Raw genomic sequence first — 23,539 nt, 5'->3', positions numbered from 1 at the left:
CGCAGGGGCAGATAGCTTGGTTTACAGCTATGTTTAATCCGAGTCCAGATCAGAGGGATTCATGGGAAACATAAGCCGCCTCCAAGAATTAATATATTACATATTTCAAAAGCCCAGATTGCAGCACTTCTTTTCAAACAATCGATTTGTGAATCCCCAGCTCAGCAGTCTGACAAGAATGCAAAGGTGGCAAGCAAGATAAACCTGAAAGAGAAAATAAGATTCCAGCTATAGATGCCTACAGCATGACGACGACTGTGATCGTCAACCTGAATAAATAAGCATTAACAACGGGAACCATTACAAAGAAGCATCCAGCTGGAAATACTCTTAAGAGAACTTTTATCAATTTGCAGAGCTGGAAAGCCATCGGTGTTACAAACTGAAAGAAGTCAAGAGACTAAAGCATGCCTGCCACATGGAATAAACGATGAGTGGGCTTATGTTGCAGGGTGATTTAAAAACAGAACCGTTAGAAGGGAAATGCAGAAATTGCTTGGAATACTCTCCCGATAATAAGACATTTCAAAAGGAGTAGAGTCATCAAACAAATTTATGCTTAAACTTGAGAAATTATTATTCTTATATTCTTATATTATTCTTATATTCTTATTCCCTTACTGGGGAAAAAATCCCCTTTGGGGTCTGAATTTCAGTTCCTGCTCTAGGAGAATTTAGACATTTTTAGAGTATTCAATTAAAATAACCTGTTTAATTCCAACTAGCTTAAGCTAAAAATCCTAGCTACAGTAGAAATAATCCCCCAATGGGAGAGACTATACCTGCCTAGGAGCCAAAGTTGAAAACGTCTATCTTCTGGGCAAGATCAGTCAAGACTGGGAAGTCGTGGTCCAGGACAGGCGTGGCAACTTTGGCTGACTGATCTGATTGGGCAGGAATACAGTCTCAACCCACTGAGTGGATTATCCATCTCCAGTGCTGGAGAATTCAGCCCCCCGAGTGATAGTGGGTGCTCCTCGGTACGCCCACGTTACACCTATCCTCCGTGAGCTGCACTGGTTGCCTATTGGTTTCCGGGTCCAATTCAAGGTGTTGGTTATTACCTTTAAAGCCCTATGTGGCTCAGGGCCAGGCTATTTGCGAGACCGCCTACTACCTCATAGTTCCCTTCGTCCGGTTAGATCCCACAGGCTGGGCCTCCTTCGGGTCCTGTCGGCCAAGCAGTGCCACTTGGCGGGGCCGCGGAGGAGGGCTTTCTCTGTGATGGCGCCCACGTCTTGGAACCAGCTCCCCCCGGAGATTAGGACCGCTCCCACCCTGTTGGTTTTCCACAAGCTGCTTAAGACCTGGCTTTTCCGGCAGGCCTGGGGTTTATAAAATCTGACCCCTGGATGACTGTTATTGTACTGTTTGTTTTGTCATGTTTTATGTTGTTTTTATTGTTAGCTGCCCAGAGTCCTGCGGGAGTGAGGCGGTCTATAAATTTTAATAAATAAAATAAAAATAAATAAATAACTTTTCACCTCTCCCTCCTTCCTGCACATGCAGTTTCTTCAATTTTTGTTGCGTTTGCTTGAAGGGGAAGAATATACCTAATCTGCGAGTCAATCCAACACGGCACAAGCGATGAACAAGCCTTTTCTGATACCCACGAAAACAACTGCACAACACTGAGATACAATTACAGTATCCTATAGGATATTAGTGCTGTTAAGACTCTTGCCACCTGCCACTCAACACCTAATGTGCAAAATTAATAGCAAAAAAACCCCGCTTTCTCGTTTGTCTTCTTTGTTGAAAAAAAAAATGTTACAATCTCCAGTTGGGCCATACTTTTTTAAGGGTCATATTCTGCAAAAGACTAAGCAGGTTTCAAGTCCTCCGGCACTCAGTGAGGTTGAAAAGGGATGCAAAACACAAGAGAAAGAAAAAGAGACCAAGATTCCAAAACCAAGACGGATGTCTTGAGGTCATGAGGTTTGTTTTAACAGCGCTTGTTGTGGCATTTCTATTCCACTCATGTCTAGACCAGTGTTTCTCAACCTTGACAATTTTAAGGCATGTGGACTTCAACTCCCAGCCAGCCATGCTGGCTGTGGAATTCTGGGAGTTGAAGTCCACATGCCTTAAAATTGTCAAGGTTGAGAAACACTGGTCTAGACAGTTAATATTCAAGTAAAAACTATCATCATCACTCCGAATGAGATGACAAAAATACATAGGAGGATTACGGGACTGTTTAACTCTCCAATACTCTCTTCAAGAGAAATATGTTTCATGCTCTACAGAATGCAGAGGCAGCATATTCTATATCAGGGGTGTCAAACTCAATTTCATTGAAGGCCGCATCAGCATTGCGGTTGCCCTCGGGGGGGGGTGTGTGTGGCCAAGGTGGGTGTGGCCTACTGTGTGGGTGTGGATGGAGTGGGTGTGGCCTACTGGGTGGGCATGGCCAGCTCTACATCGTTCGCGTCAATGGTGCCTGTGGGGGCCTGGGCAGGAGTGGGACAGATCGGAGGGTCTCTGGCAGAAGGGGCTGGGACCAGGGCAAGTGCCAAGGCATGGTCCACTGGAGGAGCCTCAATGTTCCTTTCAGGCCATATGGGGGGGGGGCTGGATGGTGGTGCGGGCTGCCTGGAGCCTTGGGCAGCAGAGGTCAAACGCCCAGCCTGGCCCTTGAGCACCCGTGGCACCAAGCCCTGCCCCACTACCCCAAGGGGGTGCCCAGCTGCACTTACCGCCTCCTCAAGGCTGCTGCTGCTGTGCTTGCTCTCCTTAGCCAGGTTGCTCATGATGGGTACCAGGGCAAAGTCAGAGGGAGACTGAATGCGTTTCAGCATAGATGGCCACCACAAAATTGTACATGGGCTCCCGGCCGGCTGGCTTGGGCCAGGGCCAAGGCAGTGGGGGCCGTTCCCTCACTGTTTCCAGGATGGCTTTGCGGGCCACATGAAACCTCTTTGCGGGCCGCATCCGGCCCCCGGGCCTTGTGTTTGACATGTCTGCTCTATATGGAATGGGGTAGCTATCAGAATAACAATATAACAGAGTTGGAAGGGGCCTTGGAGGTCTTCTAGTCCAACCCCCTGCTGAAGCAGGAAACCCTACACCATTTCAGACAAATGGCTGTCCAATCTTTTCTTTAAAACCTCCCGTGATGGAGCATCCACAACTTCCGTTCCACTGATTTAATTGTTTTCACTGTCAGGAAATTTCTCCTTAGTTCCAGGTTGCTTCTCTCCTTGATTAGACTCCATCCTTCATCACTGCTTCTTCTGCCTTCAGGTGCTTTGGAGAAAAGGTGGATTTCCCCCCCCCCTTCTTTGGAGCAGCCTCTTTCTGAATCCACCCATCTATTGGGGAGGGAGAATCGAGAGCTTCATTATGTGGATAGATCAAACCGGAAAGGTAATTTCTCTCTGGAAGGGTTGGATCCATAAGTATGACCATATATTCCTCAGCCTTGTAGGACTTTGCAGGTTATAATCAGCACCTTGAATTATACAGTATGTAGAAACAGTCTGGCAATTAATGCATCGCTTGTATCGTTGGTGCATCATCCACCAGCATAGAGGTGGCTATATTTTGCATAACTGAAAATGTCTGACTAATCTTCAAAAGCAGTTCAAAGTACAAAACACTGTAGCTTACATCTACATTGAAAACAAAGTACAAGCAGTCCTCCTGGGGCATCCATTTGTTCAATGACTCAAAGTTTCAATGGTGCTGGAAAAACATGGACTTTTCTCTAAAAGCTTTGGCCAGCACAGCACCCTGTGATCAAGTCCAGGGTATAACTGGGAACATCTGCATATGGATGGTACCTCACTCTGAACAGAGTACATTTCTTAGAAATTCCATACAGATGCTAAATAATATGGGACAAGACAGACTAATCTGTCTGGGGGGACATGATAGCAGTCTTCCAATATCTCAGGGGTTGCCCCAAAGAAGAGGCAGTCAAGCTGTTCTCCAAAGCCCCTGAAGGCAGGAGAAGAAGCAATGGATGGAAACTCATCAAGGAGAGAAGCAACCTGGAACTAAACTTCCTGACAGTGAGAACTATTAACTAGTAGAACAACCTGCCTCCAGAAGCGGTGAATGCTCCAACACTGGAAGTTTTAAAGAAGAGATTGGACAGCCATTTGTCCAAAATGGTATAGAGTTTCCTGCCTGAGCAGGGGGTTGGACTAGATGACCTCCAAGGTCCTTTACTACTACTACTACTACTACTACTACTACTTCTTCTTCTTCTTCTTCTTCTTCTTCTTCTTCTTCTTCTTCTTCTTCTTCTTCTTCTTCTTCTTCTTCTTCTTCTTCTTCTTCTTCTTCTTTCTTCTTCTTCTTCTTCTTCTTCTTCTTCTTCTTCTTCTTCTTATTATTATTATTATTATTATTATTATTATTATTATTACAAAGATGATTAGGGGACTGGAGGCTAAAACATATAAGGAACGGTTGCTAGAATTGGGTATGTCTAGTTTAACGAAGAAAAGGACAAGGGGGGACATGATAGCAGTATTCCAATATCTCAGGGGCTGCCATAAAGAAGAGGGAATTAAGCTATTTTCCAAAGCACCTGAAGGCTGGACAAGAAGCAACGGGTGGAAACTAATCAAGGAGAGAAGCAACCTAGAACTAAGGAGAAACTTCCTGACAGTGAGAACAATTAATCAGTGGAACAGCTTGCCTCCAGAAGCAGTAAATGCTCCAACACTGGAAGTTTTTAAGAAGAGACTGGACAGCTATTTGTCCGAAATGGTATAGGGTTTCCTGCCCGAGCAGGGGGTTGGACTAGATGACCTCCAAGGTCCCTTCCAACTTTACTACTACTACTACTACTACTACTACTACTACTACTACTATTATTATTATTATTATTATCTTTATATGGTAGAGTAATCAGGGCTTGAATACTCTGTTCCAACTTACAGGTAGTCCTCAACTTATGATCCCAACATCTGAGCCCAACTTTTCTGTCGCTAAGCGATATAGTTCTTAAGTGAGCTTTGCCCCATTTTATGACCTTGCTTGCCACAGTTGTTAAGGGAATCCCTGCCGTTGGCTGCTAAGTGCATCTGGCTTCCCCATTGACTTTGCTTGTCAGAAGGTCACTAAAGGGGATCACGTGACGCCGGGATACTGCGACCGTCGTAAATACGAACCAGTTGCCAAGCGTCCAAATTTTGATCACGTGACCGTGGAGATGCTGCAATAGTTATAAATGTGGAAAATGGTAATAAGGAGGTCACTTTGAACAGTCACTAAACAAATGGTTGTAAGTCAAGATGGGTGGCAAATACATTTAATAAATAAAAATAGATAAATATCAATTAAAGCAGCTAAATCACAACAGAGCCAATGGTTCCTGGTATCAAATGTCGCTAAGAGAGGTACAAGGACCAGGAAAACCATGCTTCTTCTCTCCAGATCCCATTGGTCATTTACAAGAGTAATGTAGACTAAGTTAATGTAGGATTAATGACATTCAGCCTGAACCCTAACGGAGCAATTTAAGCAAAATATAAAGGGACCTTCAAGTTTCTAGGTTCTATAATATCCCAAAGACTTAAAATGGACACCTAACATCAAAAATGTCATCAAAAAGTGGCATTTCCCACCCGTAAGGCTAGCCAAAAAGGGTTCAAACATCTCACCCCTATGCTGGAAATGAAACAGCGATAGGTTCATACTACCATATGTGGTGGGAATGCCCAAAGACTCGTGAGTATTGGAACAGGACACGAAACTGGTTGAGGGATATATTAACATTGGACTTAGAGTTAAAACTTGAACTCTTCTTGTTGGGAATAACGACAGAAAAATACGACAAGGGAACAATCTACCTGCTGCTACACATCCTGACTGCAGCTAGGCTTGCTTTAGCGCAAAAATGGAAGAGCAAGGAAATTCCCACAGAGGAAGAGTTAATATATAAAATATTAGCATGTGCGGAAATGGACAGGCTCACAATGGTATTAAAAGACAAAAGTGGATCAGTTTATTATGAAACCTGGGATAAATTTTACCGCCGGAGGAATTTGAAGAGGACGGTCGGGATTAAAGATGAATGTTAAGAAAGATACGTTATTTTAGAACAAGCATTGTACATAAAACTTAGATGTATATGTAGAGATGAAGAATTCATTGTCAAAAGTGGAATAATCTGATAAGAATGTATATACTGGAATGTCACGTTAAATCCAATGTTTGTTTGTTTTTAACTGTATTATAAATAAAATTTGTAAAAAAAAAATGTCATCAAAAAGCACAAGAAAGAATGTTCTTCCTGTGCCAACTCAGGAAACTGAGGCTGCCCAAGGAGCTGCTGAGACGGTTCTACGGAGGAACGGCTGAGTCTGTCGTTTGCACCTCAATAACTGTCTGTTTTGGCACAGCAACCAAACAAGACGGACACAGACTTCAACAGATAGTTAGGACTGCAGAAAAAAAACTATTGCAACCAGCCTTGCCTTCCATTGAGGAGTTATATATTGCACAAGCCAGAAAGAGGATTGTAAAAGTATTTACAGAAACCTCACATCCTGGATATAAACCGTTTCAACTTCTTCCTTCAAGACGATGCTGTAGGGCATTGCATGCCAAAACAACCACAAAGACAGCCCCTCCCCCCCATGTTGTCACTCTGCTAAAGAATTAATTCCCACAAAACTGTCTTATTTCCTGGGATGTCAAACCACCTGGTAGAGCTGTATTACTATTATCCTTCTCATCTTTCCTATTACCTATTCCTTTAGCACCTTATGACTATAACTTTGTTGTATCTCATGATTTATGTCAGAGGTCTTCCAATTTGGTCCTTTTGACTTGTGGACTTCAATTCCCAGAATCCCTCTGCCAGCGTGCCTGGCTGAGGAATTCTGGGAGTTGAAGTCCACAAATCATAAAAGGGCCAAGTTGGAAGACCCCTGATTTATACTGATAGTTTCTACTTAGTATCTTTGTATCTTGATTTGTTTGTATCTTACGATTATGTTGATTGTTTTTATTTAGTATCCTGTTATGATTTATGCTGACGACTATCTTATCACTTGTTGCTTGTATCTTATGTTGATTGTTTCTATTTAGTATCCTGTTAGCATTTATGTTGACGACTATCACTGAGTGTTGCATCTTATGCTTCATGATGATTGTTTATGATTATGATCATGATTTATCATTTGTTGCTTGTATCTACATTGAGAACTGATGTAGGAACAAATTCCTTATGGGTCCAATCACACTTGGCCAATAATGAATTATACTCCATTCTAATTTTTAAAAAATAAATAAATAACTTTTTGTATTTTGTTATCTGTCAATTTATTGTTAGATACTTAAAGCGTTTATACGAGCGACCTTAAAGTCTTTTGAATAAAAATTAAATATATGTCAAAATTTACGGTTTGTAAAGGAATATTGTGACTATAGGTTTAATTCTTCTGGGCTTTTAGAAAGATTTAGCATGATCTAGCACAGGGGTGTCAAACTGAATTTCACTGAGGGCCGCATCAGTATTGCGGTTGTCCTCGGGGAGGTGTGGCCAGGATGGGTGCGGCCTACTGGGTGGGCGTGGATGGAGTGAGTGTGGCCTACTGGGTGGGCGTGGCCAGCTCTACATCGTTCGCGTCAAGGGGACCCGGGCAGGAGTGGGACAGATCTGAGGGTCTCTGGCAGAAGGGGGTGGGACCAGGGCAAATGCCGAGGCATGGTACATTTCTTCATTCCTCACAAAGGGTGACAGCTCCCCAGCATGCACCCAGGGGGCAGGGGCGACGCAGGAGGGGCTGGTTCCTCTCTGTTTCTAGATGGCCTTGTGGAGCTAAGACTGAATGTGTTTCACCATAGATGACCACCACAAAATTGTACATTGGCTCCTGGCCAGCCTGGGCCAGGGCCAAGGCAGTGAGCCGTTCCCTCACTGTTTCCAGGATGGCTTCACTGGCCACATGAAACTACTTTGCGGGCCGGGCCTTGTGTTTGACATGTCTGAGTTAGCAAATCGTAAAAGAAGAAACTTTGAGAGGTCCATGAATATGGGCCACTGTAGACGTTTCCATTTTGTGATGAGGTCAGCTCAAAGCGGTGTGACACGTAGAAGCAAATAAAGAAGTCAACTTAAATATTGCTTCACTGCCCTTGACCCAGCTAATGGCACGGTGACTCTACCAGCATGACCAAAGTCCAGGTGACGAAAGCCGTGAAATTCTTTGAAGTGACCCTTAAAGTATTAATTCTATTGATTTTTTGTTTTATTTTTAATGGCGACTAAAATAAAAACCAATTGTAAAAAAAACACAGCTGAAAAATGCACACGAAGGTGTTTGGAAATTGTCTAGCGAGAGACAAAAAGGGACATTCCAAAATGATAAAGTGAAAGACTCATCTTTTTTTTTTTTTTAAATTACAACAGTGCCTCTAATCCAGTGGTTCTCAACCTGTGGGTCGGGACCCCATTTGGGGTTGAACGACCATTTCACGGGGGTTGCCAAACAACGCAGTCCGCCATTTTTTTCCCCCTTTTCCTTAGCTGTGCTCCTCCCTTTTCTTCTATTGGCTTTTGAAAGCCAATAGAAGAGATTCTCTTGAATAGAGTCTAATTCTATTCGCTTTCCAAAGCCAATAGGAATTGTCCAAGCTGTCTCTGCCCTGCTGAGCCCGCCAAAAGTCCCATTCTGCAAACGGTGCTGCACCAGTTGAGTAGTCCTCGACTTACGACCGGTTGAGTAATCCTCGACTTACGACCGGTTGGGGGGGGGGTCGCGGCATTAAAAAGGTTGAGAACCACTGCTCTAATCAAAAGAGAATGTCGGCATCGGTTGTTCAGATTGAGCCACCTATCATGATGAAAGCAATACACGCTGAGTTGGCCTGGGCTCCATTCTCAGCTGCAGAATGAAGCTGCTCCTTCGGCCGCAGAAGAAGTGGGCCGGCGAGGTGTGCGTCGATCCACGGGAGGCCTGCTTGCAATGGTAAGCTCCAAACCCCCACCCCAGCTTGATTTTTAGGCATGTGCCTCGCCCCAAAACTAGGGCTTATATTAGGCCCAACCCCCCAAAAAATCAATCTAAGGCTTATTTTCGGAAAAACACGGTAATTTATGACATTTGCGGCGTCCCCGGGTTATGTCATTACTTCCTGCAATCTTCTGACAAGCAAGCAAAGTCAATGGGGAAGCCGGATTTACTTAACTATCGTGTTACTAACTTAGCAACTCCAGGGATTCCCTGAACCGACCGTGGCAAGAAAGGCTCCAAAATGGGGCAAAACTCACTTAGCGGATGTCTCGCTTAGCAACGGAAATGTTGGACTCAACTTTGGTCGTAAATTGAGGACTGTCTGTATAAGCAGACAGGGAGCTATTAAAAGCCTCTGTGAGTCTGTTAGATAACTTCCCTCTATGCCTGCCCTTAGAGCAGGGGTAGGCAACCTTGGCTCTTTTATGACTCGTGGACTTCAACTCCCAGAATTCCTGAGCCAGCATGGGGGAACTATGGCCCCTTCATGACTTGCGGACTTCAACTCCCAGAATTCCTGAGCCAGCCATGCTGAGGAGAAAGGGAGAGGTTTCCAAGCTGAGCCATGCTGGCTCAGGAATTCTGAGAGTTGAAGTCCACAAGTCATGAAGGAGCCATAATTCCCCCATGCTGGCACAGGAATTCTGGGAGTTGAAGTCCACGAGACATGAAGGGGCCATAGTTCCCCCATGCTGGCTCAGGAATTCTGGGAGTTGAAGTCAGCAAGTCATGAAGGGGCCATATAGTTCCTCCCTGATGGCTCAGGAATTCTGGGAGTTGAAGTCCGCAAGTCATGAAGGAGCCATAGTTCCCCCATGCTGGCACAGGAATTCTGGGAGTTGAGGTCCACAAGCATGAAGGGGCCATAGTTCCCCCATGCTGGCTGAGGAATTCTGGGAGTTGAAGTCCACAAGCATGAAGGGGCCATAGTTCCCCCATGTTGGCTGAGGAATTCTGGGAGTTGAAGTCCACGAGTAATGAAAGGGCCATAGCTCCCCCATGCTGGCTGAGGAATTCTGGGAGTTGAAGTCCACGAGTCATAAAAGGGCCAAGGTTGCCTACCCCTGCCTTAGAGCGTCAAGAAATCTAAAACGCCAGAGCTATGATACCCGTTCAACTTTTCCAGGCGCAACTCAAAGACTCTGAGGAGATCCAGTCTCAAACTACTTCCTCTGGTGGGACAAATGTCAATCATCATCCTTCAAGGAAAAGGAGGAATTTCTGACAGGCCCTCTGTCTCTTACGACTGCAAAAATTCTATAAAGCCCATTAGCCGTCCAGCGATTTCTCCCAGGGGGGGTTGAACTGACTAGAAGAGATATTACAGCTGCCTATATAAAGCTTCAATTAGCTGTAGGATGCGCTGATGCCATTAAACTTGAGTAGAGTAAGAAAGCTGCTGAGACAATCTCTCTCGAATTAACGGAACTGCAATAAGCCTGACCAGAAGCCGTTCAGTACAACTGGAGCTGACCGAGGTTTTATTTCTTGCTGCCCTTTTTCATTGAGGGCCTGTGCCTGACTTACTTAATTTGCTAACTGCTTGGAAACTTTGGAAAAAGTGCAGAGAGGAACAACAAAGATGACCGGGGGGCGGGGGGGCTGGAGGCTGAAACATATGAAGAACGGTTGTAGGAATTGAGTGTGCCTAGTCTAGAGAAAAGAAGAACCAGGGGTGATAGGATAGCAGTATTCCAGTATCTGAGGGGCTGACACAGAAAAGAGGGGGGTCAACTTGTTTTACAAAGCAGGACCAGAAACAATGGATGGAAACTGATCAAGGAGAGAAGCAAGCTGGAATTAAGGAGAAACTTCCTAACAGTGAGGACAATTAACCAGTGGAACAGCTTGCCTCCAGAGGCTGTGAATGCTCCAACACTGGAGGTTTTTAAGACGAGATTGGACAACTACTTGTCTGAAATAGTCTAGGGTTTCCTGCCTGAGCAGGGGGTTGGACTAGAAGACCTCTAAGGCCCCTTCCAGTTCTATTGATAGACAATAGAGCAGTGGTTCTAAACCTGTGGGTCGGGACCCCATTTGGGGTCGAACGACCATTTCACGGGGGTCGCCAAACAACGCAGTCTGCCATTTTTCCCCCCTTTTCCTCAGCTGTGGCTACTCCCTTTTATTCTATTGGCTTTTGAAAGCCAATAGAATAGACTCTCTTGAATAGAGTCTAATTCTATTGGCTTTCAAAAGCCAATAGGAATTGTCCAGGCTGTCTCGGCCCTGCTGAGCCCATCAAAAATCCCATTCTGCAAACGGGGCTGCACCAGTTGAGTAGTCCTCGACTTACGACCGGTTGAGTAGTCCTCGACTTACAACCGGTTGGGGGTCGCGGCATTAAAAAGGTTGAGAACCTCTGCAATAGAGCTTTCTCTTTCAACCTGGCACCACCAATTTCCTCTGCAAACCTCAAAGTAGCCATACAACCTCCAATAGAAATAGATGTTCATACAACTGTGGTGCAGTCCACATTTCGACACTGTGCAGGTACAGCCTTAAGAGACTGTACCATAGGGGTCAGGCAGGAAAAAGAAGCAATTAGCCATCCCTCTGACGGCAAGGATGGATAATAATTCAGGGCCATTCTTTGGAACTACGGGTAATCCTCAACTTACGATCACCATTGAGCCCAGCATTTCTGTTGCTAAGTGAGTTTTGCTCCATTTGGCAACTTTTTTTTTTTTTGGCCACATTTGTTAAATGTTGTTAAGCCGGTAACACAGTGGTGAAGTGAATCTGGCTTCCCCATTGACTCTGCTTGTCGTGAAGGTTGTCAAAAGGGATCACGGGACCTTGAGACCCTGCAATTGTCGTAAATATGAACCAGTTGGCAAACATCCCAATATAAATCACATGACCATGGGGATGCTGCACTGGCCATAAAATCATTTTTTTTTTCCAGGGCGGTCATTAAATGAACTGTTAAAGTCGAGGGCTACCCGTATTAGGCAGAAACACAGCCTTTGGGGGCCCCTCTGCAAGAACCCAATCTGAGCATCTGGTCAAGCAATGTGTTCAATTAAACTTTGGTGTTCAAGGCTTTACTGCCTGGCACTTTTAAGCTCCCAATAAGGTCGCTTGGACAGTTCCTGCCATGGATGTCTAATATTACCAGCAAATTTTATTTTGGATATGGCAAGGCCTGTGCAGCGGAATCCACTGCTGTGGAAATAGGCACCTCTTTATCACACTTTAGGAATGGGGTGGAAACCTATAATTTTTAGGTTTAGATTTAGATGGGCTTTTAGGCCTAGTGTTCCTTTTAGCGTTTTAATTCATGCTATTTATTATTGTTATAAACCACACGCCCAGCCATTGAAATAGGCATGAAATGTATACATTTATAAATAGGATTAAATATAGATTAAAATTCTGTATGTAATATGCGGCCTCCTAACTGCTACAATTTTATGTTCAGTTATATCTGACAATACCATTTTTGCCCTATTATAACTCACTGCTGGTGGGACGATTAGTGTCCCTGGTTCCCTCAGCTAAAGATTGCTTAGTTTTATTGCACCAATTCCAAAGTGTCTTGTCAACACTGCTAACATCGGATGTTTTTGCTTTGACAACAGATGGAGATGCAACCATTTTCTTATGGTTTACTCTTAGAGTTAGAGTTAGATGATGCTAGGGGGAGGAATGTGCATGAGAGGTTAGCTAGACATAACAATGCTAAACCTAGTGTGAGAACCAAGGTTATTGAAATAAGAGATGATAAGAATTGTCGGGCTGGAGAACTGGAGGGGAAGCCTGCATTTCAAACTAATTGGAGAATGTGATTTATGACTGTTAATTGGAGGAGGGAATTGTGCTTTGATACTATGTGCACAGGGGAGGGGAATTCAGTTTTTGGCTTTGACTATGTTAATGCCGATGCCATGTTACTCAAATAAAGATTCTTTAAGGTAAACAATGCCTCCAAGTTCTTTGAAGAGTTTCATCTGTTGGAACCATGACAGTCTCATTTTTTGAAAACAGTCATAATTTCCAAAATTATTCCAAAATTCTTAGCCTTTCTTTTACTCTGGCCAAAGGCTTCTCACAGTAATAAAAAAATTGTGTCACCTCGTAGTATTCAATTTAATTAAATTTTGGGTAGCCTATAAATCACACTAACTGCTCAATAACAGAGTTCTAACAGCATTCCAAATCAGTTCTATCTGGAAAACCTCAATTTCTTGAACCCCCCCCCCCCCAAAATATATTACATCACCTTACTCCCAACACTGGGTGCTGTGTTTATACAGCTCACAGAATGGACAAGGATTGAATTGAATTAAATACTTTATTTGGCCAAGTGTGATTAGACACGGAAGGAATTTGTCTCCGGTGCAGAAGCTGTCAATGTATTATTGTGCATAACATAAATTGGCATGAATTTATGCATTGATAATTTTGATTAAAATGTGTTATACAATTTATGAGCATGCTTAGGGTGGAAAGGATCCTCAACTTTGCAATAATATTCTACGGATCAAAATGGCCTTTGTTTTTCTCCGAATCAGTAGGGCTGAAAAGCTTAATATATGCAACGTCCTTATGCTTCAAGAGAACTTCAGCAGAATACTGAATACTCTAGTTAACTAGAGCAGAATTCATTTTTAAAAAGTGGCCATTTGCTTGCTTACACTCTCACTTGGAGATTTAAAGTGGATAGGCAAGAAGGCAATTTGATAGGATTCTTCCAAGCTCATATTTTCTTGCTCTTTCATCAAATCAAGCCTGTTAACATCTACAGGCTTCTTGCTCTTTCACAAGTATGTTTGTATGTATACACAATCACACACACACACACACACACAGTTCATCTACAGAATTCTCACTTATGATTAGAGAAAGTTCTTATCTTTCAGAATAAAATAAGCAGACACAAATAAGTATATCTTTGCCAACAATTCCATTCAACTAAAGAGGCTGGGTTGGGCGACAACAGCGCCTTAGAATTTTAAGTGCTAGCTGTATGGTCTCACTTCCTTCAGCAATTAAATCCACAACACACTAAAAAGCCACACTGAGTACATATGAATACTTAAGCTTTAATTTAATAATTGATCACAATGGGATTACTGCACGTGTACAATAGATTTATACAGGTAGTCCTTAACCTATGGCCACAATTGAGCCCAAAATTTACGCTGCAAAGTGAGAAACTGGTTAAACGAGTTTTGCCTTTGTTAAGTGAATCACTACAGTTGTTAAGTTGTTAAGCGAATCTGATTTCCCCATGGGCTTGGCTTCTTAGGCTTCAAAAGGTGATCACATGACTCTGGGACACAGCAACCGTCATTAATGTGAGTCAGTTGTCAAGCATCCGAATGTAAATCATGTGACCGTGGGGATGCTACCATGGTCATTATGTGTGAAAAATGGTCGTTAAGTCATTTTTTTCCCCAATGCCATTGTAACTCTGAACGGTCACTAAGCAAACTGTTGTAAGTCGAGGTCTTCCTGTATACAAAAGGTCATCTAAAGTGTCAATAAACTGTTTCATCCCCCCCCCCAAAAAGAGAGAGAGAATGGATTCAATCAATTATCTCAGAGAAGATGACCACAACCAATGCAAGATCTTGGCTAAACATTAGGAGACACTCACTGTTGACACTGAAACAATTCCAATTTTATATGCCAAAACACCATGGCAATCTGTGAGAAATGCTGAAGTTTTACCCAGCATTACAGATCTGGCATTCTGCAGAAACCTAGACTGGATGACCTCCTTCTTCCCTTCCAGCTCTGTATGTAAAGACAGTGACAATTCTGGGGGGCTGTTGCTGTGATCCCTATCTAGTTTTAGACAGCCTTCTCTGATCTGATTTCTTCTGGAAAGTTCCATATTTTTTTCTGCCAAGCTGGCCAGTACATCTGGAGGGCATTAGGCTAGGCAAGGCTACAGTAGCTTACTCTTGTGCTGCTTCCAGATTCCATCTCAAACACAAAGTCGAATGACACAATTATAAATCTTACGTGCTGCAAACAAAAGCGGGCATGAGAAAAACTTTGAAATATTTAATAGCTATCCTACAAAAGGTAGCAAAGGGATGCTTTGGCCTCATGACCACTACACAGGCTAAGCCAGTGATGGCGAACCTTTTAGAGACTGAGTGCCCAAACTGCAACCCAAAACCCACTTATGCATCGTCGGGTGCCAGGTGGGTGTGGCCCTTTGGGTGAGCGTGACCCATTGGTGGGCGTAGCTGCGGTGGTAACGGCAGACTGGTTGGGACTAAAAAGTTTAATCAATCAATTCCAACTTTGCAAGATCTTTTTTTTTTCCCACGAGAAGTTGAAATTGATTGATTGATTGAACCTTTTTTTTTGTACATGGCGGCGGAGGCCTAAAGCAAAAAGGTTTTATAAAACCCAGCTGAAGGCCTAGGACTAGGGTGACGGCGCGCGTGCCCACAGAGAGGGCTCTGAGTGCCGCCTCTGGCACCCGTGCCACAGGTTCGCCACCACTGGGCTAAGCTAAATTACACTAGTGGCGGAATTGGGTCTGAATTTCGGAGGCCCCAATTTCTTGTTGCAGAACCTTAAATCATTTTTTTTAGAAATAACCATGTCTTCAAATAAACGCAAACTTTGCCAATGAAGTCTGAAGAATCTTTGCAAAATAGTAGTTGAAGAACTGCTGCTGAAATCAGTCAGTCCAGGCAAGTCCAGAGAATGATTACAGGGTTCGTTCCAAACTAGAATTTGGAATAACATACTAAAGACCTATAAGGAAGCATGGAATTTAGTCTTCAAAGATATATAATTTACAGCTACTGTTGTAATGGCAAAACGAAAGACCAGGAGAACTAGGATTAAAGAAAAGTTACAATGAATTATTTAATTCAGTCAGAACCTCCCTTAAGAATTACGGTGGCTCAAAGACTGGAAGATGTGACTAAATGCCACAATATTTTTTTTTTTTTAGCATAGATCAGCTGCAATTTCCATTTCTAAATAGAATATGTTTTTAAGCATAGATAAAAATAGAATCACTGCAGATCTCCGGTAGCACCCTTATAAATCGATATTTACTGTTAAAATTGGGGACCTGAACTTGAATTAAGAATCAAGAAGTATTAACAGTTAACAGTAAGATTTATGCTACCAGACTAAAAAGAACTGAAGTACCATGTTAAAGGAATTTCCTACAAGTTGTCAACCACTTTCAACAACTGCAAATGTACCGCTGCAACCGCAGCATTCCATGCTATTAAATCTAGCAGTAAGACAGGCTGATTTTTTTCCAGCAAATATATTCAAAGTATATGCCTCGGGATCTTTCAATTTGGGTTGTATATTGTTTTCTCTCTACTCTGTTCATCCTTCTCTGAGGTAACAAGTCTAATTGTCTCTGGAGAAAAACACTGCTCTTTATAGTGCTGCCAGTGTGCTTCACAACTCTTGCAACAGTACTTTATAGAAAATATCCTGAGGGACAGTGATCACGGCTAATAGCTCTATAAATCAAGTTTGAAAACCTGAACAATAGGAGTCCAAATTACTAACTGAAGGATGTAAAAGGGGAGGGGAGGAGAAGGACCCTTGGCTGACATCCTGTTCTCAGCTTCTCAGGTACAGGTTCTTGAATTCCCCAATTTTCCTCCAAGAAACTATTGTGTAATCTTTTTTTTTTTTCCTGAATGAGGCTAAAAGAGTCGCTTGTCTGAAGTTCATCCAAATGGCATTTAGTTTCTCAAGCACACAACCTGTCAATATATACAGAATGAACCATTAAGTCAACCCTAATTAGATGACTTCCCCAAGAGCATCGAAAAAACCACCAGGTACTGTATCCATTGTTTTGGAAAGGTGAAAGGAAAATCTTAAAATTTAGATCCCCCTGCAGATCCCTATATAAGGGCATTGATTTCGGTGTACTGCCGTGAAGAAATCTGTGTGTTTGTGGCTCCATTCATCTTTGCAATAATGAAACTATTCTTGCCAAGTCATATCCATAAGCCTTTTTTGCTAAGTAAGACAATTCCTAAATAAAGGTTGTTTAGAATCTATTTAAAGCTCAACAATAAAGGGATGGATTCATGTCCCTATACCAGTGTTTCTCAACCTTGACAATTTTAAGGCATGTGGACTTCAACTCCCAGAATTCCACAGCCAGCAATGCTGGCTGTGGAATTCTGGGAGTTGAAGTCCACATGCCTTAAAATTGTCAAGGTTGAGAAACACTGCCCTATACCTATATATTTTTTTATAAATCACCAAGGAAATGAATATTATGGTTTTGATTATTTCATCTGTAGCTTATTTTTCATCACAAAATATCACCAGTGGCCTACAAAGAGTCTAAAAACAAAAGTTTGTGAGTTAAGAGTCTAGAAAACTGTTCCAGTTCCTTTAAAGACAGAAAGCTCATTGGATGAACTTCAGACACTGACTTTTTTTAGCTTCATTTCCCGAGGGCTTTTGTTTTTCAGGAAAAACAAATGGCACATGATAATGGGCCTTCTTGGAGGAAAGGTGGAGAATTCAAGCACAAAATAAACCAGGAACATATTCATAAACAACACTGCACATATACAGCTCGTTTACATGTGTGTTGAGTAGATATAAGTGATAGGAAAAACACATACAGAAACATGCACAGTTCAGTTCACAATTACTTCAGAAAAGTATGGATTTCATTTGGAAATATTACTATTTAATCTACAATAAATATGCCTTAAGATTTTATTTAGATCTGTGGTATGCTTTTTCCCAACATACCTGCTGCATCATACAAGCAATGGCATCAAGCAAAATATGAGACAAAAAAATATCTATTATTCCTAACTGATGGAAAATTATGATTTACTGAGCCAAATGGTAACCATTGGAAGTATATAAATTATGAGTTGTCTTACCTGTGAGATTGGCAGCATATACATTTAATAAATAAAGATATAAAGGTACTTTAAAAAGATTCACTTTAGCATTTTTACTGATTCCATGCATATACCACCAGAATCAGACACCTTGCAGCTGTTCATGATCTCAGGACATTTGTCTAAACCAGTGGTTCTCAACCTTTTTAATGCCGCGACCCCCAACTGGTCGTAAGTTGAGGACTACTCAACCGGTCGTAAGTCGAGGACTACTCAACTGGTGCAGCACCGTTTGCAGAATGGGACTTTTGGCGGGCTCAGCAGGGCAGAGACAGCCTGGACAATTCCTATTGGCTTTTGAAAGCCAATAGAATTAGACTCTATTCAAGAGAGTCTATTCTATTGCTTTCAAAAGCCAATAGAATAAAAGGGAGTAGCACAGCTAAGGAAAAGGGGGGAAAAATGGCGGACTGCGTTGTTTGGTGACCCCCGTGAAATGGTCGTTCGACCCCAAATGGGGTCCCGACCCACAGGTTGAGAACCGCTGGTCTAAACACCCAGTTAGCTAAGATTTTTTTTTAAACTAGAAAGATTAGGGTGAAATCATTCCACAGTGTTTTATGACTAAGTGGCTCTTATCCCCTGCAAAATAATGAAAACAATAAGGAATTCTGGATTTTGATCTTGATTGAAGAATGGGAAAGTAGAGAAGATACAACAGATATCCTGTAGTAAATGTTTAGATCAGAGATGTCAAACTTGCCACGTCATGTGACGTACTGCGACTTTTTCCCTATTGCTGGAGCTGGGGTGAGCACGGTTTTGGCATGATACATCTGGCCCGCGGGCCGGCAGTTTGATACCCCTGATTTAGATTATTACTACTTGAAATGTTTTGTTTCTAAGACTCAATGCCTGTCTTTAAAGCAAACTGACTGTTTTTCACCTCACTCCACACCCTATAAAGCAGTGTTTCTCAACCTTGATAATTTTAAGGCATGTGGACTTCAACTCCCAGAATTCCACAGCCAGCGTTGCTGGCTATGGAATTCTGGGAGTTGAAGTCCACATGCCTTAAAATTGTCAAGGTTGAGAAACACTGCTATAAAACCACAGAAACCGAATATGAATCAGCAGTATTGTTTTACTTTGCAGGTATGTAAAAATATTCTCTAATCATTTTTAGGAGCATGAAATTAATAGAAATGTTCATTTCTGAAGAGGGATGGCAATTACATTCAAGCAGACCTGTCACAATGCTATACCACAAGGACACAATTCCAATCACAGTTGAGAAAAATCTACCTTTTCTCTCTTAATGGATCCTATCACTCTTCCACTGAGGAAACCAGACCAAAACAAACAGTAAATTAAAGTGCTTACCAAAATAATATTTTAAAAGGATCAGCCCTTAACAAATTTAGTGATCATTAATTCCCAAAAATATATAAAAGCCCTTTCTAGTTTTCAACCCAATCAACACTGTCAGGGACAGGTACACCAAAATACAAAGATAATATTCATGTTCGTGATTTATTCTTATTCTTTCATCAAATTGAAAATCTCAGCATAGAACTGACTGTGTTGAGTACATATTTATCCTATAAAAAACCACTTTCTTTTTTCATATGGTGGGGATCCAAGCTAAATTCTGATGACAAATCTGAAACTACTAAATTATTCCAGACTAAATTCAACAAGAGGTTTCAGAGTGAGTGAGGATTTATCTATTCCCAGCAAAAGAAGAAATTACAGAAAATCTTAAAATGCAATTGAGAAAACCAAGTCTCTATGGAACCTAGTCAACAGATATTTTTAAAAAAAAAAATATATTAGAAAAATGTAGTAATTCCCAGATCTGGAAAATAGTAAAATTCCTCCTAAAGTTAGAAATAGCTAGGATTTTTAAAGCTCATGGTTTCCAAATTAGCAACTGAACCATGACAGGGAGAAACAGCCAAAGAAAATGACAGGGTTTCTTTCCACCGTTTGTGTTAGCTTCCAGTTGGATGCCACCGATGCTCCAGAGAAAACCAAAACAGGCTCAGACACAACACGATACAGAAATCCCATCGCTTCAGTTGGTTTATCGAATCAACCCAGCCAACTAGATGTGCATTAGCATGCTAAACTGGATTCACAAAATACATTTGCCAACAGCCATGTTTTGGCTTATTATGCAGTATAAATACAAGCCAAGCCTCAGAATTGGAAATAAACACATGCATTGAGAGGGGCCTGGCACTCTGATCTGGATTAAAAATTGGGGTGTTTCCTCCCCCCCCCTCCACAGAAAGATGGGCCAGCAGCAGAGAATGCCAAGTTGTCCAGCAACCACTGTGAGCCTTTTAATACAAAGATATAAAAATGCAATGAATGAATGTATTATGTCGTTTTCCAGGTGGCTTCTCCTGTTTTTTTTTTTTTAGAAGTGATCCAGTGAAAGCAGAGGTGGTTTAATACAGAGGGGCTTCCTCGAGAAAGGGGAGGATTTTTTTAGGATGGGGGAAAGAGGCCAAGGTGATCGGGACCCTTCCTCCCCCCCCTATTTATCGTTCCTTCCAAATGGAGGTAATTAATAATACAAATAATCAAGGTTCCTTTGGGCCCCACCCGGGATCTGCCTTTCTTTCCTGTCCCTCATTGGTCAGATGGAGGAGGAAATCAGAGCACAGGAGAATAACAAGGAGGAAGAGGAGAGGATGATGATGAAAATGAAGACGAAGATGATAATATGATAATGAAAATGAGGAAGATGATGATAATGAAGAAGTTGATGGAGGTGATGATAAAAATGAAGATGGAAATGAAGATAATGAAGATATTATGAAGTTGATGGAGATGAAGATAAGGTGACGAATGGAATGAAGATGGAGACTAACAAAGATGGAAATGAAGATAATGATGAGGATGAAGATAATGAAACTGATGGAGATGAAAATGATAATGAAGATGAAGACTATAATGAAGATGGAAATGAAGATAGTGAAGATGATGATAATGAGGAAGATAAGGTTGATGGAGATGAACGTGACGAAGATGATAATGAAGATGAAGACTATGAAGATGGAAATGAAGATAAGAAGATGAAGCTAAGATGAGGAAGATAATGAAGAAGATGGAGATGGAGATGGTAAGGTGACAAAGATAATGAAGATGGAGACTAACAAAGATGGAAATGAAGATAATGAAGATGATGATAATGAAGATGAAGACTATAAGGAAGATGGAAATGAAGATGAAGATGAAGATGATAAGATGAGGAAGATAATGAAGAAGTTGATGAGATGAAGATAATGAAGATGATTATGAAGATGAAGATGATAAGATGAGGAAGACAATGAAGAAGTTGATGGAGATGAAGATGACAAAGATGATAATGAAGATGAAGACTATAAGGAAGATGGAAATGAAGATGAAGATGAAAAGACGAGGAAGATAATGAAGAAGTTGATGAGATGAAGATAACGAAGATGATTATGAAGATGAAGATGATAAGATGAGGAAGACAATGAAGAAGTTGATGGAGATGAAGATGACAAAGATGATAATGAAGATGAAGACTATAAGGAAGATGGAAATGAAGATGAAGATGAAGATGCTAAGATGAGGAAGACAATGAAGAAGTTGATGAGATGAAGATAACAAAGATGATTATGAGGAAGATGAAGATGATAAGATGAGGAAGACAATGAAGATGGAGATGAAGATGACAAAGATGATAATGAAGATGAAGACTATAAGGAAGATGGAAATGAAAATGAAGAAGATGAAGAAGATGAAAAGACGAGGAAGATAATGAAGAAGTTGATGGAGATGAAGTTGAAAATGAAGAAGTTGATGGAGAGGAAGATAATGAAGATGAAGACTATAAAGAAGCTAATAAGAGAAGATAAGGAAAAAGCTGATGGAAATACTGAAGACGAGAGAAGGATAGAAGTCTCCTGCCGGAGCTGGAGGGCAGCCAGAACCCAGGCGAGACGGACCCGGAGCAGCCCCCATCCCCACCCCGCCGCCTCGCCCGCGCGGGGGCTCATGGGAGTTGTAGTCTCCGCGCTGAGGCGATCGGCGCGCCGCGATTCCGTAAGGGCAGAACCGGGCCGGGCCGCCCCGCCACTCACCGCTTTGCTCGCCGAGGAAGACCAGCTTGAATTTCCGCAGCGGGTTGCCGAAGTCCCCGCCCGCCGACATGACGAGGAGGAGGAGGAGGCGGCCGCTGCTGGAGGACGACGAGGAGGAGCGGGAGAAGGAGCCGCCGACGGGTCTCCCCGGCTGACTCTCGGGGGGAGGGAGACGAGGAGGACGGGCCGCGCCGCCGCCTCAGGCGTTCTCCTCAGGCGCCTGAGGAGAGTTAGGCCTTTCCCGCCCAGGAGCCGGCCCGACGCGCGGAGCGAGGGAACAGGCCGGGAGTCGGCCGGGAGTCGTCGGCAGCTCCTCCGGCGGGACTGAGGGAAGCGGCTCCGAGCACACCCTCGGCCACGACACCAGCTTCGCCCGCGCCGCTGAGGCAATGCCGGCTCCGCCCGCCGTCCGCCTCTCCTCAGACCGGGCCCCGCCTCCCGCCCGCCCGCGGCTCGCCGCCGCCCAATCAGGAAGGGGAACAAACAGCCCTGCCTCGCGCGGATTGGAAGAATCAGGAAAGCGGGGGGTGGGGCCGGACTCCCGTCGCTCAGCTGCCGGCTCCAACCGCCGGGAGGAGCAGGAGGGTGACGCCAGCAGGAGTAGTGCGCAGGCGCCAAGCGGGAGGGAAGCCTTGGGAAAAGAGAGGGGGGGAGAGAGATAGAGGGCGTGTTTTGCGAGGTGATGACGTCGACCTACCAGCGGCGTCGCACGGACGGTAACCATTGGTCGAAATGCCCCCGGGAGGCGGGTTTTGTGGGAAATCGTTGCCCGTTCCCATGGTTACCCGCACCTCCTCTCCCTGCTTGGGTCTCAGGGACAGCCTTCACGGGAAAGGCGTCTGCAACGTGGCGCCCGCGAGCATTATCGTTATTTCTTTACATTTGTATTCCGCCCGTCTCGCTATAGACTAGGGAGTATTACAGCTTCCATCATCCTCGCCCTGACACGAAGGGAGTTGTAGTCTGAGAGTTCTGAACTGCACCTTGACAGAAGAAAGTAGAAAAATTGGGATAATTTCATTTATATATAACATAACATAACATATAACATAACAATATAATACAATACAATACAATAATATAGTATAGTATAATAATATAATATAATATAATTAATATAATATAATGTAATATAATGTAATATAATATATAATATAATATAATATCAACATAATAATATAATAATACTATAATATAATAATACTATACCAGTGGTGGCGAACCTATGGCACGCGTGCCAGAGGTGGCACTCGGAGCCCTCTCTGTGGGCACACGTGCCATTGCCCCAGCCTTGCCTCCCCCCCCCGTGACCCCCTCCTCACCAGCAGCCCCCCTGGAGGAGAGTCACCCCCAAGTGTGGCCCACGCGGAGCAGCACAGCCAAGGACATGGCGGCCAGGCAGCGTAGACAAGACTCTGCCCTCATGCCCCATCGCGCACAGTTGATGCTGCAGGGCATGGGCAGAGGGCGTGGCCGCCATAGCCCTGCTGGGTTGCCTGGGCAATCTGCGGCGGGCTCTGGAGGCGGTGAGTGGACCTGTGGGCAGGCAGGGTGGGAGCAGGGCAGTGGGTGGAGCAGGGGGCGGGGCCAGTTTTGGGCACTCGGTCTCTAAAAGGTT

General features: G+C 43.2%; 1 protein-coding gene across 2 annotated transcripts in view; it reads right to left on the bottom strand.

The window, feature by feature from the left end:
* RAB6A (RAB6A, member RAS oncogene family) overlaps nucleotides 1-22,335 on the bottom strand; it is a 63,686-nt gene extending 41,351 nt beyond the window's left edge. The window contains exon 1 of one of the 2 annotated variants that reach the window (XM_039346469.1): nucleotides 21,922-22,335. In XM_039346469.1, the coding sequence (XP_039202403.1) occupies nucleotides 21,922-21,991 (70 nt within the window). In that variant the 5' untranslated portion in view covers nucleotides 21,992-22,335. The remainder of the gene's footprint in view (nucleotides 1-21,921) is intronic. The other variant, XM_039346468.1, reaches the window with a different exon arrangement.
* Nucleotides 22,336-23,539: the final 1,204 nt, after the last annotated feature.

The sequence above is a fragment of the Crotalus tigris genome, unplaced genomic scaffold (assembly GCF_016545835.1).
Source record: "Crotalus tigris isolate CLP2741 ecotype Arizona unplaced genomic scaffold, ASM1654583v1 scf7180000017997.644853, whole genome shotgun sequence".
NCBI classification, from domain to species: Eukaryota; Metazoa; Chordata; class Lepidosauria; order Squamata; family Viperidae; genus Crotalus; species Crotalus tigris.
This window is presented reverse-complemented; position numbering and strand designations above follow the sequence as displayed.